Source organism: Rhinopithecus bieti, unplaced genomic scaffold (assembly GCF_001698545.2).
Source record: "Rhinopithecus bieti isolate Rb0 unplaced genomic scaffold, ASM169854v2 scaffold_7681, whole genome shotgun sequence".
NCBI classification, from domain to species: Eukaryota; Metazoa; Chordata; class Mammalia; order Primates; family Cercopithecidae; genus Rhinopithecus; species Rhinopithecus bieti.
Genome location: NW_016806571.1, coordinates 4271368 through 4286490, shown reverse-complemented (window position 1 = coordinate 4286490; position 15123 = coordinate 4271368). Strand labels below are relative to the sequence as shown.

The 15123-nt window shown below is 53.1% G+C and overlaps 2 protein-coding genes across 3 annotated transcripts in view; one reads left to right on the top strand and one right to left on the bottom strand.

Annotated features, from left to right (window-relative positions):
* Positions 1-2969, bottom strand: part of CIMIP2C (ciliary microtubule inner protein 2C) — a 17557-nt gene extending 14588 nt beyond the window's left edge. Inside the window, exon 1 of one of the 2 annotated variants that reach the window (XM_017876889.1) lies at positions 2815-2969. In XM_017876889.1, the coding sequence (XP_017732378.1) occupies positions 2815-2888 (74 nt within the window). In that variant the 5' untranslated portion in view covers positions 2889-2969. Of the gene's footprint in view, positions 1-2392; positions 2603-2814 lie in introns of those variants that run through there. The other variant, XM_017876890.1, reaches the window with a different exon arrangement.
* A 3934-nt stretch (positions 2970-6903) lies between these two features.
* Positions 6904-15123, top strand: part of OTOF (otoferlin) — a 102656-nt gene continuing 94436 nt past the window's right edge. The window contains exon 1 of the mRNA XM_017877044.1: positions 6904-6982. Coding sequence (XP_017732533.1) covers positions 6904-6982 — 79 coding nt within the window. The remainder of the gene's footprint in view (positions 6983-15123) is intronic.

Below are 15123 nucleotides of genomic sequence, written 5' to 3'. Positions count from 1 at the left end.
AGAGAGAGAAAGAAAGAAAGAAAGAAAGAAAGAAAGAAAGAAAGAAAGAAAGAAAGAAAGAAAGAAAGAAAGAAAGAAAGAAAGAAAAAAGAAAGAAAGGCCAGGCGTGGTGGCTCATGCCTATAATCCCAGTCCTTTGGGAGGCCAAGGCGGGTGGATCATCTGAGGTCAGGAGTTTGAGACCAGCCTGGCCAATATGGCAAAACTCCGTCTGTACGGAAATACAAAAATTAGCTGGGCGTAGTGGTGCATGCCTGTAATCCCAGCTACTCGGGAGGCTGAGGCAGGGAGAACCCAGGAGGCAGAGGTTGCCACGAGCCAAGATTGTGCCACTGCACTCAAGCCTGGGCAACAGAGCAAGACTCTATTTAAAAAAAAAAAAGAAGAAAAAAAAAAAGAAGAAGAAGTAGAAGGAGAAGAATAAGAGAATGTTGTAAAGGGCCCAGCCCAGTGCCTGGCACATAGTTGGAGCTCAGACTTAGGAGATCACGGTGTTATTACAGGCATTAGGGACCTGGCTCCAGCCCAGCACTTCCATCACCAGCGTGGGGCTCAGGCAAGTCCCCCCAGACCTCAGTGACCACATCTGGAACAGGAGGGGATGGGGCTACATGATCTCTGAGGTCCACACCAGCATGAATATTCTGATGATTTTAAAATCATCACAATAACCCAGCCTTTACGAATAAAGCAGGTAAGAGGGGGGTGATTTGAGTGTAAGAAGAGATGGCTGTGCTTTAAAATCCTGTGATTATTGTTTGAACAGACACACAAAAATAGTAATTATCCAAGTGTGGTCGGGAATCTTGGGTTCTTTCATTAACTTGACAGAATTGCCAATGAGGTAGCATTTGGAAACACAAAACGACTCAAGTCATTCCTCACTGATGGAAATCTTTAAGGGGAACACATCCCTTCCAGAAAGATCCAGATGAGAAAGCAGCAGATATGGGCTCAGCTGCTCAAACTAGCCCAGTCCAGGCTTGAAACCTCATTCATGATCCTCTTATCACCATTTCTAAATCAATCACAGGACTGGGCACTCGAGGGAACTGCCGAGAAGTGGCAGGAATAGGAAAGCACCCTGGGGACTGCTTCTGAAACCTGCAGCTCCCACCCCTTCCAAACAGAGTGGGGGAACTGCGGGGCAGGGTTTGCAGGAGCACCGGGCCTTGCCCCTCAGATGGGAAATGTCCAGGAGACAGATAATAGAAAAGTTTCCAACTGGAGACTGTGGGAGGCTTAAGAAAAAAAGTCAATGTATAAAATCAAATCTCATGATAAACACCCAGAATGTGGTGTCAACACCACCATCCAAGGTGGCAAAAATGGATTTGAACTAAACCTTATGTGTTTACACCACACTGGGGCAGCCCCCCACTTGTTTGTCTTTATCTTCCCAGCCTCCTAACATAACACCTGGTGTGTCCCAAGCACTGACCCACATGAATGCCTTAAATACAGGAAAACAGGCAAATCCTAAGTCACCTGGCTTGGTTTCAGGAAACTACCATGATCTGGTGTATCAGCTTTGTCTGATGGGACCCCAGGTAGACATCTGAGCCTCTACACATCCCGCAGGCAGCAAGCTCTCTCCAGGGCCCAGAGAAAGGTCGCATCCACAAATGGGCTGGGTTAAAACTACAGCACCAGCCCCTGGTTGCTACTTTCTCATGCAGCCTCCAGAAGTGATTTGAATGTCACAGCACCTCAGTGTCTAGCTTATTCTGCTTCAAAACAATCCCAACTTCATTCCAAATACACTTTTCTTCATTTTGCCATCTGTTCCGTTTGCAGGGGAGCGCATGCGGGCTTTTTCACCCATTTGGAGACCCTGCCTGTAAAACCCTCAAGACATTCATTTCGTTCATTCGTTCACTCTTTTTTTCAGACAAGGGATCTTAGGATCATTCATTCATTCTATATAGATTTGCTGATATTGTACAGGTTGCCTCTCAGAATCCAGTGCCTGTTCTCAGCATCCATGCTGACTGGTAGGAGGGATAAAGACAGCCTTACACCCTGGGAGAGGCGGTCCGGAGTAGAAACATCAGACACTGCAGGAGAAAGAGCCAAAGAACAGGAGGGAACAGCCAGACTTGCATGTTAGATGTTTGGAGTCTGAAAATATCCAGAGAAAAGAAAGGTAGGTGTAACCTAGCATTTGAAAGTGCTAAACAGCAAGCCAGCACTCAGGGCAAGTGGCCAGGAAGCTTTCCAAGAAAAGCTTCCGGGAGGATAAAGAGAGATCCGTGAAAGGACCGACCGCAAAGTCGGGGGGGCGGGGGTACTGCATACATGACCCATTAAGTACGGCTCTTCCGGCCTCGCGAGGCTCTTCCAACCGGCACCCACCCGATATCCTTCCCTCCTTCAACCAACAAGTACTGACCTTGCCCGAACGCTGGGAGCTGGCCCTGTGCCCGGGGCAGAGGGGCCTGCTTTTTCTTGCATTCTCTGTAAGCCTGCAGGCTGCCCACCTGGGGCGTCTCCAAGCGCTAAACCCCACGTGGCTCCATCTCCTCCCTCTTCCCCGGCTGGGTCCACAGGAGGTCCCTTACCCCCTGCTGGCTGTGCCCCACTTGCCAGGGAGCGCCTTCATGCGAAGGGGAATCTGGGGACACCCCCGCCCGTGCCCGCCCACTTCCTACTCTGAAACCACAAACCCCCGGGAAGGCCCCCGCCCCGTCGGGTGGAAAATTGGCTCCTTGGGGTTCCTTCAACCCCAGAGTCCTGGGACAGGGGGCTGAGTTTCGATCACCGAGGAGGGCGCTAGCGGAAGGGGGAGGGGAGGAGGCGTACCCGCGGCCTTACCCGGGCATGAGGCCAGGGGGCACGTAGGCGGCATTGAACTCGGTCAGTAGGGTGCCTGCGCTGCGGGAGGCCATGGTGCGTGCGCCAGTGCAGCGAGCCTGGTGCTCCGCTCCGCCCCACGGTAAACAGCGTCGGGTCACCCGGCAACTGCCACGGCGGCCCTCCTGGCAACGCCAGCTGGCACCGCTGTCCTCGCGTTCCGAGACACTGCGCCCTTCTGGCGGCCCTCTCCCGGAGCAGCCCCACAGGGCGCGCACAGAAGGCACCTCACATTTCCGCGAGCTCTGCTGGGTGACCCCTGTCACTCTCCCCAGCGCATCCGGGCTCTCTGCCTTGCTGCCTGCGGGAAGTGCAGAGGCTCGGATGCGGGACAGAGGCAGATAATCGCTGTAGAGGCCTCGCGGGATCCGTCTTGCGGTGACCTGGCTTGGAACGCGACCCTACCACAAAGGACAGGCCAGGTCCTGACTTTGGAGGCCACGCACAAAGCAGCCGCCCCACCGTAGCTCAGGCCCAGAAACCTGAGTAGCCGAAGGGTCCCCAGGAGCTATGTCTCTTCAAGGCTCCCCTGCACCCCAGCTCTATGGGGGTTCCAGGAAGGGGCTTTGCAGTGGGCCGCGCTGGGCGTGGTTGCCTAGGACGCTGTGCATAATTGTGTGTGTGTATGTGTGTGTACACGCGTGCGTGCTTGCGTGTGTGCACCCGGGTTGCAAAGAGGGGCATTTTTCATGTTTCTCCTTCATCTCTAGCTGGTGGCTACCTTCTCACCTCATCATACCCTCAAACTACTCCATAAGAGGAGTTTTGTTGGTAAGGGGCAAAAAGAAAATCATAGAACGTCTGGGTGTGTGATTTACATTTGTCCCCAATGTTGCCGTTCATTTGGGGATGGCATCTGCAGGGGTGGCGCTTGCCCCAGAGAGCAGGCCTGCTGAAGGCCCACCCCCTTGTGTAATCCTGCCTCCCTCCCTCCCTGGGACTGCTTCACCCGGGTTTCTCTAGCGACCCTCACACCAGCCTTGGTGCCTAGGGCAGGGCCAGGGCCTTTGGGTTTTTCATAAGGGGTGAGGGTATGGCGACAGCTTCCATGGTGCCAGGCTCTTGGTGACTCGGGTGGCGGCCCTGCCACCCCAGCTCCCTCTGCAGCAGTCCTGGTGTCATGAAGAAGCCTGACAGTTCCCCCTTCATCTCCAAATCTTGCTTCTTCCCTTCAGATGCCAGATGGAGAACAGTGCTCCCTTCACACTTGGGTTCTGTAAATGGCAGTGGATGAAGACCACAGACGCTACTGGGTTCACAGGATGCTGCCACCAGGATTCTCCAAAGACTTCCCCTGGCAAATGCCAGTGAAATGGAGGGGAGCCACATGCTTCCCAGAGGCTCAAGAAGCAGAAACACTGAGGCCTGGTGGGAAAGGGAAAGCTGTAGGCAAAGGAAGGGCTGCAAACAAACTGGGTGGAAGGAAACTCCATCTGTCCTTCAGGATGTAGTCATGTCTGTATTTTTCTCGATTCTCATTGGGGAACATGTTCTCCAATAAGGAAAACATGAGTCAGACCCCTAGCGGGTGAGGTTGACCACCTACTCCCTCCCCCCATTCAGGGCTGCCCAGCCAGTCCTGCTGGTAAATCCACCACCCTGCCTTCCACCTGCCTGTGTTCTAGTCCATCTGTCTCGTCTGATTGGGATCTTGTGCCATCCATATCGTATTCATCCCTGAATCTCAGCACCTGACTCTGGAAAGAATTCAGTAAACTTTCGTTACATAAATTACATACTCAATTACCAAAATGAGTAACGGAAGAACGGCCATTAAAAAGCGGGATCTGGTCGGACACGGTGGCCCACACCCGTAATCCCAGCACTTTCGGAGGCCAAGGCAGGTCAGCAGTTTGAGACCAGCCTGGCCAACATGGTGAAACCCCGTCTCCACTAAAAATACAAACATTAGCTGGGTGTGGTAGCACATGCCTGTAGTCCCACCTATTGGGGAGGCTGAGACAGGAGAATTGCTTAAACCCGGGAGGCAGAGGTTGCAGTGAGCCTAGATCACGCCACTGCACTCCAGCCTGAGTGACAGAGTGAGATTCTGTCTAAAAAAAAAAAAAAAAAAGTGGGATCTGTCTTAGGTTTCAGAAAGGTCAGCTGACTCCACTGAGAGCTGTTGAGTGAAACTGCTACCATTTTATGGATGTGGAAAGTGAGATTCAGCATAGATCACTGCCTTGGCTACGGCAGGTTCATGGGCTTTTACTTAAAGATGCACAGGGTCTGTAAGAGGCCTCGTGAAATTCACTTCCTTCAGGGGAGGACCTCCAGAGAACCAAGGAAGGAGATATTTTCTGTTGTTGTTGTTGTTTTACCTTGTAGCCACCAAGCCTTAAAAACACAGATCACCTGATGACCTCATGGGTGGAAAATGCTAGTGAATTTAGGTGGGTTTTTTTAAAGACATTAAACTTATCCAGGTTTTGAAAATTTAGTTATTGTATTCAATAAACATAATACTCTAAGACATTTTTAAATTCAATATGATTAGATAAATGTGAGAAAGGTAAGCAAGAACTGGTTAGGAAAAGGGCAAAGGAAAAAAACATAAGTAGAAAAGAAAAATGGGCACAGTAGCAAGGAAATATCTAGAAGGAGGAAAGAAGGCTCTTGGGACATACTGTAGGTTATTTGGAATGTAGAATTCAAAGGAAGTAACCTCTTGTTACCATGCTGTGAAAAATCAGTATTTCTCTTTTAAACCTTTAGACTCTGTTTCAGGTAGATCCCTGAGCTCACTCTTTTCTCCTTTCAACAGTAATTGGGCATTCTACGGTGCACAGGATACCATGTGGGGCTCTGGGGTAGAGGGATGCTGTGCTCCAGGGTCCTCCTGAGGTCAGTAGGGGAAGAGGCAAGGGAAGCAGCCCCAGGACTCAGTAAGATGAGAGGAGGCAGGAGCAGCACAGAGGAGGACCCCAACCCCGCCGGCGTGCAGGTGCAGAGGCACCTCCAGGAGGAGGCACTCGAGCTGAGTCCAGGGTGGGGTGGGGGGCATTCCACCAAGAACGAATGGCAAGAGCAAGGGTGCAGATGACCCAGCACAGCCTCCAGCATCAGGGATTTTGGCCCCCAGGGTCCCTTTCCTGCATGCTGCTGGAAGACAGGAGGGGGCAGTTCTCCTTTGGCCTTAGAAATTTCACTGTAGACGTCCCTTCTCCTGCCCCTAGCAGCTTATAAGATCAGAAGGCCATTCAATTCTGCTCCTCTGGCTGGAAAGCAAACATCAGCCTGGCTTACCTTCGCTAGCCTGCCTGACCCCCAGCCTTGGGGTGGGGCTAGGTTAGTGCCCTGGATCCTTAAACATGGCCCCTCGTAGCACATAAGCCTCTGCTGTCTCCACAACCAGGCATCTCCATCATGCGTGGCCTGGTCCTGAGCTTCCCCTCAGGCAGCAGCGCCAGCCTCTCTGCTTCCTGAGATTCAGAAACAGTGATCCCAGGTCAGGGCTCAGGGCCCAGCCTCTTGGGGGCACAGTCTCCAGCAGGGAAGAGGCAGGCATAGGTGGACAAATACATTTCCTTCTTCTTGTAGTATGCTCCTGTGGGTGGGAGTGCCCCCCGCCCCACACCCACCCCACCCATGCTCATGCCCATTCCTCTGTGCCCACTGCTGGTGGCAGGGCTTGCTTAGTAGGGAAGCAGCAGAGCCCTGCGGAGGGGTGGGCAGAGCCTCCCTTCCAGGAGCTGGGAGAAGACACCTGAGGCTGGACAGAGCTTTATCTGGGAGCTGGTGGCTGCTGAATAATGAATTCCAACTCTGCCGCACTCCCAGGCTGCACACTGGGTGCACACACACACACACACTGAACACACACGCTGGGCTGACAACTTGGAGGGGCGGGGGCTGTGAGGCTCTGAGTCGCTGCAGGAGCAGCTTAGCTCGGCTTGGTTGCCTTGGTCTCTGTGGGCAGCATCGGAGGGGGGTCGGGAGGAGGAGGAGGAGGCAGCGGCAGAGAAGAGAGAGGCGTGTGAGCCGCGCTCCACCAGCTAGCTCCTTCCTGCTGCTCCTGCCTGGCAGTGCCAGGCAGCTCACACCAGCATGGCCCTGCTCATCCACCTCAAGACGGTCTCGGAGCTGCGGGGCAGAGGAGACCGGATCGCCAAAGTGACTTTCCGAGGTAGGGAAGCCCCTGTCTTAGAGGGACGCCAGCTCTGAGAGTTGGACCAGCGCATGCTCTGGAGGTGGCCGGGGATAGGACAGGGCTGGGAGGATGAGTGGGAAAAGTTCTAGCAGGGCCTGAGGAGATGAGCATTCTCACAGGTAGTCATCTGCCTGGGACTGACTGGCCATTGTGATTTCTGGAAAATCTGGGTTCCCTGTGCTTCCATGCCTGTGTCTCCTTGCGCTTGCCAACATGCCAGTGCCCAGGCAGGGTGCAGAGCCCTCTGCCTGGGGAGGCAGAAGTGAGGACAACATCCCTGAGCTCAGGGAGACCCAGGACCCCCTCTTCCTCTCTCTCCCTCTCCTGCAGGTTGATTTCCTTGAGCACAGGGTTGGGGCCAGGTCTGGAGCCTGGGACACCCAGGGTGGCTGGGAGAAACCAGGCAGCCAGTAGCTCCCTGGGCCTTAGAGTGATGGGGGACACTGTTGGCTTCTTTTAGATCTATTCATGGGCGGGGACCCTAGGAAACCCTCACCTCTCTTCTGTCTGGTCTTTTCTCATCCTTTTCACTCGCGTTTTCAGTGACCATTTATCATGATCTACTGTGTCCCAAGGATAGGGGTAGAAACACAGAGCTGAGCACAACCCAGCCCCAGCTCCAAGGAGCCTGCATCTGTTGGGCAGGCATGGGACAAGCAGCACAGGTATGTGAGACAGAGGGTGGGGGTGAGTGCAGCATGCATGCTACAGAAGCAGCACCCTCACCCAGGCTGGGGACTGGTGGTCAGGGAAGGCTTTCCGGAGGAAGCAACATTCAGCTGATACCCAAGGGACCAGCAGGAGGTAGCTAGGAGAGGAGGTGAGGACTGAGTAGGCAGGGGAAACAGTGTGCCCAGAGCTGAGAGGAGCTGAAACTTTGGAACCGAAAGAGGTTCCATGTGTCTACAGCCCAGAGAGTGTGCAGGAGCGGAGGCCAGAGAGCCAGGCAGGGCAAGGATGTGAGGCTGGTCCTGACCCCGCGGACAGCGGAGCCCCTGAACATTTTAAGTGGGGAAAGGCAGGGCCAGGCTGACTGTGTCCTTCACCACCCACCTCTGCCTCTTCATGTGGTCACTCCCCAGCCCTGGGGGTTAGGGGTACTTCTCACTAGACACTAGGCTCCTTCTCCCAAGAGAGGGGTCTGAGAGTGGTGAAGAGGGGGCAGAGAGGACCCCACCATACTAAAGAGCAAAGTGAACCTTGGGGCCCAAGCTGGACACAGCGTCTGCACCTCTGCTGGAAGGGACTGGAGAGGCCATTGGCAGAACATTCCAGCAAGAGCCCTGGGGTACCCACATCACCTACTCAGAGGCCCTGGGATGCCCACACTGCAGCTTGTGTTCATAGGGACAGGCAGGGGTGGAGGTGATGGCAGTGGCCCTGCCAGCAGGAGGAGGTCAGGCAGGAGGGAGAGGGAGGTGTGGACTGGGCTGCCTTTTGCCTCCCACCCCAACCCACTGACTGCTTTCTCTGCAGCACCCTGGACCTCCCTCTGTGTGCCACCTGCTGGCTCATGCTGGCTTTAGAAAAAGCAAATGTGTCCTCTCATATGTGAAATGTGGCCCTGAGCTCCACGGGCAGCATAGTGTGGGGTAGTTAAGCTACAGGTTGCCATCGTGCTGCAGCTATGCTGAGACAGTCCAGTCTGCACCGGACAGGCCCATTTGCAGGCAGAGAAACCAAGACTCAGGGGTAGAACACTGTGCATGGCTTTCACAGAGGGGCTGAGGCACGGTGGTCCCAGCTCTCAGGATCCCATCCTGAGTACTCAATCCTGCAAGCTCTTTATCTCCTCCTGGGCCACCTGGGAGGCAGCACCTTGTCTATCTGACACCCATCTTCTCCTTGGAGCAGCGAAGGGCTGGGCCTTTAGCCTCACTGACCAAACAGGAATTAGTCTATTTGCAACCCTTGCTCTCTGGACTGAGTGGGGAAATTGCTTCCAAGCTTCATGTCGGCAGGAGGTGGCCATGGGCAGAGCTCCCGGGGAAGGGGGCTGGGCAGCAGGAATAGGCAGATGACAAGCAGTTTCCAGAAAGTTCCTTTATTACAACCAGAGATGCCTCAGCCGCTCACCTGCAGCGTCCAGCAGTTGACAGCTGTAGGCATCCCAAAAGACCAACACTGACCACAATTCAGAGGGAATGGACCCACTCTACGATGTTCCGCAGCATCTCCCAGCACACACAGCCACTGGGGGCCAAGCAGGTCCTCTGCAGGGGGAAACAAGAAACTGGTAAACATGCAGAGGGAGACACTGGCCCCAGGCTCCCCAAGGCTTTTGAGTGAAGCTCAATGCTGGGGTGCGTAAGGGAGCCCTTGGTGAGTTGTGCCCACTGGCAGAGGCCCCAGGTAGGCCAGAGCAGCTGGTTGAAATATGGCTTGACCTTCTGTGCTGTACCATCCAGGACACTAAGGAAAGAGCCCTGCTGGGCTATCATGGAAAAAGTTCTGGATATGGAGTCAGAAGCCCTAGATCCTACCTGGGTTCTGCCACTTACTTCACCTCTCTGACCCTCAGTTTCCTTATCCGTAAAATGGGCATGATAATAACACGCACCTCACTAGATTGCTTCAGGGAAACCATAGGTGTGGAAGAGTTTGAGGGAAGAGTATTCAAACAGCCGATGTGTTTGTGAGGCAGCCATTCCCGTTTTCCTTGGGAGTAGCTTTTGGCCCCTGAGGTATCTTCTCTCCAGTCCAGCCTTCTCCCCCTGTCGGCCAGGAGTGAGCAGAGGGCCCCACGTGAGATATAAAGGGAAGAGGAGAACACATCTGATGGGTTCCAGTCTGTGCCAGGAACAGGCAGATTGGGCCTGGCCTCTGCTCTGTAGGAGCCTCTGCTGAGATGTTCCGCAGGAACCCAGGCAGGCAGACCTCCGAGACTCCTGTTCTCACCTGGCTGGGCGTGCACCAGCTTTGCCTGTGGCCACCTCTTTTCCCACTGCCCTCAGGTCAGTCGGCCCCACGCTCAGGCTTCTCAGTGCTCCCAGCCAGTTCTGTATCTAGCTCTTAGCTCTTACTGCCCCTGGCTGCTCCTAAGCTGGTCCTGCCCTGTTGATGCATTTCCTGAACGTGCTGATATTTGTGTACAGACCTGGGACCCTGAGGTGAAGGGGCCAGGCTGGCCTTCCAGGAGTTACAATCCCATTGGGTCAGACAGGAGATAGGGAGTCCTGAGCGAATCTCCATTGTGCCTGCAGGCCACGGGGTTCAGCTGGGTTTCCCATTAACGAAATGGAGACAGTGATTCTCATTTAGCTCAGAGGCCTACAGTTCCCAGGAGTAATCAGGAGTGGGCTGTGTGAAAAGGAGCCATCTTGACCACAGGTTGCTACTCAAAGAGAGGAAGTATTAGCTTCAGGTATTTCCTTGATCAGTTCCTGAGATGGTTCCCTACGTCAATGACAGAGCCACAGAACGCAGGGTGTGAGGGGTCCTGAAGTTCTTCTAGCCTAACCTTCTGTCCAGTGCTGAGCCCCAAGGCTGGGGGACCTGGACTATCAGGGAACCAAGTGACAGACTGTCCAGGGCCAGCCCTGATGTCTCCCTTCTCTTTCCATCCCCTGAGCCTTCTCACCAAGACATGAGGTTTGGGGATTTTCTGTGTGAGACAAGAATGTCTGAAGGCTGGACCTGCTTCCACATAATCCACCGTGGCTGGGAATTGGCACAAAGGTTTGCAGGGCATCCCCCTCCGCCTTTTCATTCCTACTTCTCTTCCCACCCTACCCGATTCCCACCCTGCTATGTTCCCACTACATTCAACTTCCAGTCATTCCCAAAAGATACCACACCCTTTTACACCTCCAAGCCTTGAGACATCGATCATGTTTCTTCTGCCTGGAATGACCACCCTCCACCTTGAGAAAGCCCATTAATTCTGCTCATCCTTCAAGGCCCAGCTCATATGCCACCTCCTCCATGAAGCCTTCTCCTCCTCTAGCAGTACTCTGCACACATTCTTTCGACTGCTCTGCCACAGTACATTGCATTTCAGAAACTGGCCACACCTCTGCATGCTGCCCTAACTTTTGAGCATCTTCAGGACAGACATCAGACACGGTTTCTGTCTTTGCGGAATTCACTGTGTCATGGGTTTGAGTTCTTCCACTGTGGCACTGCCACTCTTTGCCTCCATTTCCCCAACTATGAGCTCCCACCCCAGAACTTTCTATCCAAGGAGGATCAAGGGACTGGAAGAGGCCTCAAGGGCCAAGAACCAAGAACCGTGGCTCTTACTCCTTCTATCAACTTCCCTAGCCCAGAGAATCTTCCAGGGCTCCAAAGGGGCCTAACAAAATTTTTTTTTTTAGACAGAGTCTCGCTCTGTCACCAGGCTGGAGTGCAGTGATGTGGTCTCGGCTCACTGCAACCTCTGCCTCCTGGGTTCAAGCGATTCTTCTGCCTCAGCCTCTGGAGTAGCTGGGACTACAGGTGCCCGCCACCATGCCTGACTAATTTTTGTATTTTTAGTAAAGACGGTGTTTCACCATATTTCCCAGCCTGGTCTGTAACTTCTGACCTCATGATCCACACGCCTCGGCCTCCCAAAGTGCTGGGATTACAGGCGTGAGCCACTGCGCCTGGTCAGGCCTCACAAATATTAGCAAGTTCAGCTTCAGCCCATAGGTGGGAAGCGAGAGGGATTGCACGTGCAAGCCAGAGTCAGTTAGGGGAAGACGGAGGAAGGAGAAAAGGCAGATGGGAAGGGAGGTGGGAGCAGACTCTGAGTTGGCCCCTGGAGCCCAGAAGGGAGGCAGGAGTTTTTATTGAGCAGGGGAAATGGGCAGTATTTAAGAAGCCATTGAAGGATGGTAGCTCATTGGCAAGATCAAAGGCCATGAAAGGGCCAGGCATAGTGGCTCATGCCTCTTTCCGAACCTTACTGCGACCACATGTGGGGCAGGATCTCACCGTCTGACAGAGGAGAAGAAACACACACAGAGGTGAAATGAGTGCAGCATACAGGAGGGCCGGGGTGGGGGTAAATCACAACAATGTTTAGAGGATGACAGCTTACTTAGAGCTACAGAGACCAGGGAATAGGAGCAGGAAGAGGAGCAGGAGGAAGTGCCTAAGCTGGGTCTTGAAAAACTGCCCCTGTTTGCACTCATGGAGATGCAGGAAGTGAGGAATTGGTGATGGAGGAAGGTGAAGTCATTCTGGGTGAGGGACTGACCAGACCAGAAACTAGAAGAGGAGAATTGCAGCCAAGTTCCATGTCGGGGAAATCACACCATGTAGCTGGAGCAGAGGCTATAGGAAGTGGTAGAGGGAGACCAGCTAGGAAAGGAGCAGTGGGCCTGCTGAGTGATTGTACAGGGAAGGGTTGCAGCTGAGGCACTGGGGACAAGATTTCCCCCTACTGTTGGCTGCAGGCGCCACCTCCGACTCTACATTAGATTTATTTTCCCCAGTAAAATGAGGGAGCGCTCCCTCTTGATGAAAAATACAGCTACTATTTGGAAACTTATCTGCCGCCCCTGATGAAGGAGGCAGAATACCCAGTGCACCTACCCCTGAGATGCTCCTGCAATGCCTAGGCCTGTCTGTGGGCTGTAGTCCAGCCTAGCACCCCCTCTCTTGGAGAATGTGGGGTAGGCATTGTCCCTGCTGAAGGCAGCAATAGAGGGGACCCTTACAACGATCTTGGCAGCCTGTGGCTGGCTGTGGACATAGCCCTGCGCTTTTGCTGCAGTCCCAACCAATATGCCCCCTGCATCCTCCATTCTTCACAGCACACTCAGACCCCCCTCACCACAACTGGGGGAAATCTTCTGCCTAATGCCCCAGGTAGTGAATGTTTGCCCCTCCTCCCTCCCCCAGAGCAAACCATTGCACACCAGCGAACAGCAGACAGAGCACACAGAAAATTCCCCAGGCTTCTCCTGCTTTGATAGGAAGAGTGTGCTTTCATGTAATGAAAATGATTGTAAAACTGTCTTCTGCTGCAAAAGCCCTCAGGAAAATGCTGCTGGGAATGTGCTGAGAACAGACTTACAAATCATTTCTCTGAATTGGGAAGTCTTGGTTATCTTAGCCACCTCTACTGACCATGTGAAAGCCACATCTCTCCCACCCACTCCCATCCCTGGGTCTCATTTTATTTTTTATTTTTTTCTGTCGCCCAGGCTGGAGTGCAGTGACACAATCATAGTTCACTGTAACCTCAACCTCCTGGGTTCAGGCAATGCTCCCACCTCAGCCTCCCGAGTAGCTGGGACTACAGGCACGCACCACCACGCTCAGCTAATTTTTGTATTTTTAGTAGGGATGGGGTTTCACCATGTTGCCCAGGCTGGTCTTGAACTCCTGGGCTCAAGTGATCTGCCTGCCTCAGCCCTCCCAAAGTGCTGGGATTATAGGTGTAAGTCACTGGCGCCTGGCCTTATCTTCTTTTTTTTTTTTTTTTTTTTAACTTTTATATATATGTTTTTAAAAACCTCAAATATATACAAGAGTGGAGAGAATAGTATCATGGTCCTATGTTGTCCCATCCAATTTCAGCTACCATCAATTCACGACCAATCTTGCTTCATTTGCATCCCATGATCCTACTTCCCCACCCCAAATTATTTTGAAGAAAATCCCAAACCCCATACCATTCCATCTATAAATATTCAATACATAGCTATAAAAGATAAGAACTCAAATACCACATAGTTTGTCGTTTTAAAGAAATTAATAACAATTCCTTAGTACTATCAACTAAACAGGCAGTGATCAAATTCCTAATTGTCTCATCAATCTCATAATTTTTTTCCAATTTATTAAAATCTTCATTTTTAACATGTTTTGTAAATCAGGTATTTAATCATTTATTCACGCATTCTGTTGAAGGGTAGCCATGTGCCAGGCACTGAGGGACAGTGGGGAATGAGACAGACGTGGCTCCTGTCCTCAAAGGGGGAAGATGACCGCTGCACCCATCATGAGGAGCATTGTGGGAAGGGAGGCACAGGTGCCCAGGCAGCTCGTGGCGAGGAAATCCACTTAGCCCAGGAAGCTAGGAAGCCACCCCAGTGGGTGAGCCAGAGTCAGTTAGGGGAAGACCGAGGAAGGAGGAAGGGCAGATGGGAAGGGAAATAGGAGCAGGCTCCCAGGTGGCCCCTAATGCCCAGAAGTGAGTCAGGAGTTTTTATTGAACAGTGGGAATGAGCAGTATTTAAGAAGCCCTTGAAGGATCGCAGCTCGTTGGCAGGAACAAAGGCCATGAAAGGGCTGGATGCGGTGGCCCATGCCTGTAATCCTAGCACTTTGGGAGGCCAAGGCTAGGGGATCACTTGAGGCCAGGAGTTTGAGACCAGCCTGGCCAACATGGTGAAACCTCATCTCTACTAAAAATACAAAAGTTATCCGAACATGGTGGGTGCACGCCTGTAATCCCAGCTACTCGGGAGGCTGAGGCAGGAGAATTGGTTGAACCCAGGAGGCGGGGGTTGCAGTGAGCCGAAATCACGCCACTGCACTCCAGCCTAGGCGACAGAGCAGGACTCCGTCTCAAAAAAAAAAAAAAAAAAAGCCATGAAAGGCTCCATCCCAGGCAGAGGGGCTAACACTAGTTAACACTAGTGCAGACTTAGTGGTGTGGAGATGCATCAGGGGAGTGTGGAGGGGAGGCTGGAAGGCAGGGCGTGGGGGACTCAGCCAAACACGGAGGGTCTTTGGTGTCACACTAGAAACACTCTTAGCAGGAGAATGGGATGCTAAGATATTGTTTTGGAGAGAAGACTCTAGATGTGAGGACTGTGGGCAGCGATGCTTGGGAGGAAGCCCAGGGCAAGCGGAGGGTGGAGAACCTCAGCAGGTGGGCATGAGAGAGGAAGGAGCAGCGTTGGGATCAGGGGAGTGAGTGAGAGGGCAGGACAAGGGTACCTCAGGACAGGAGTAAATTGTGGCCCTGGGGACCACCGTGGACCCCAGGATTTGGGGTACAGGGCCTTAGTTGATTCTCCTCTAGACTCCTGCCAGTTGCTGACACCCTGAATTCTGGCAAACATGGAGACATCAGAGTGAAAACACCTGGGGCCATTGCCATCCAGGTAGGTGCCTCGAGGGCAGGCCCCTTGGCTGCTTTCCCAGCGGCAGCATGGGGCCTGGCACAGAACAGACCT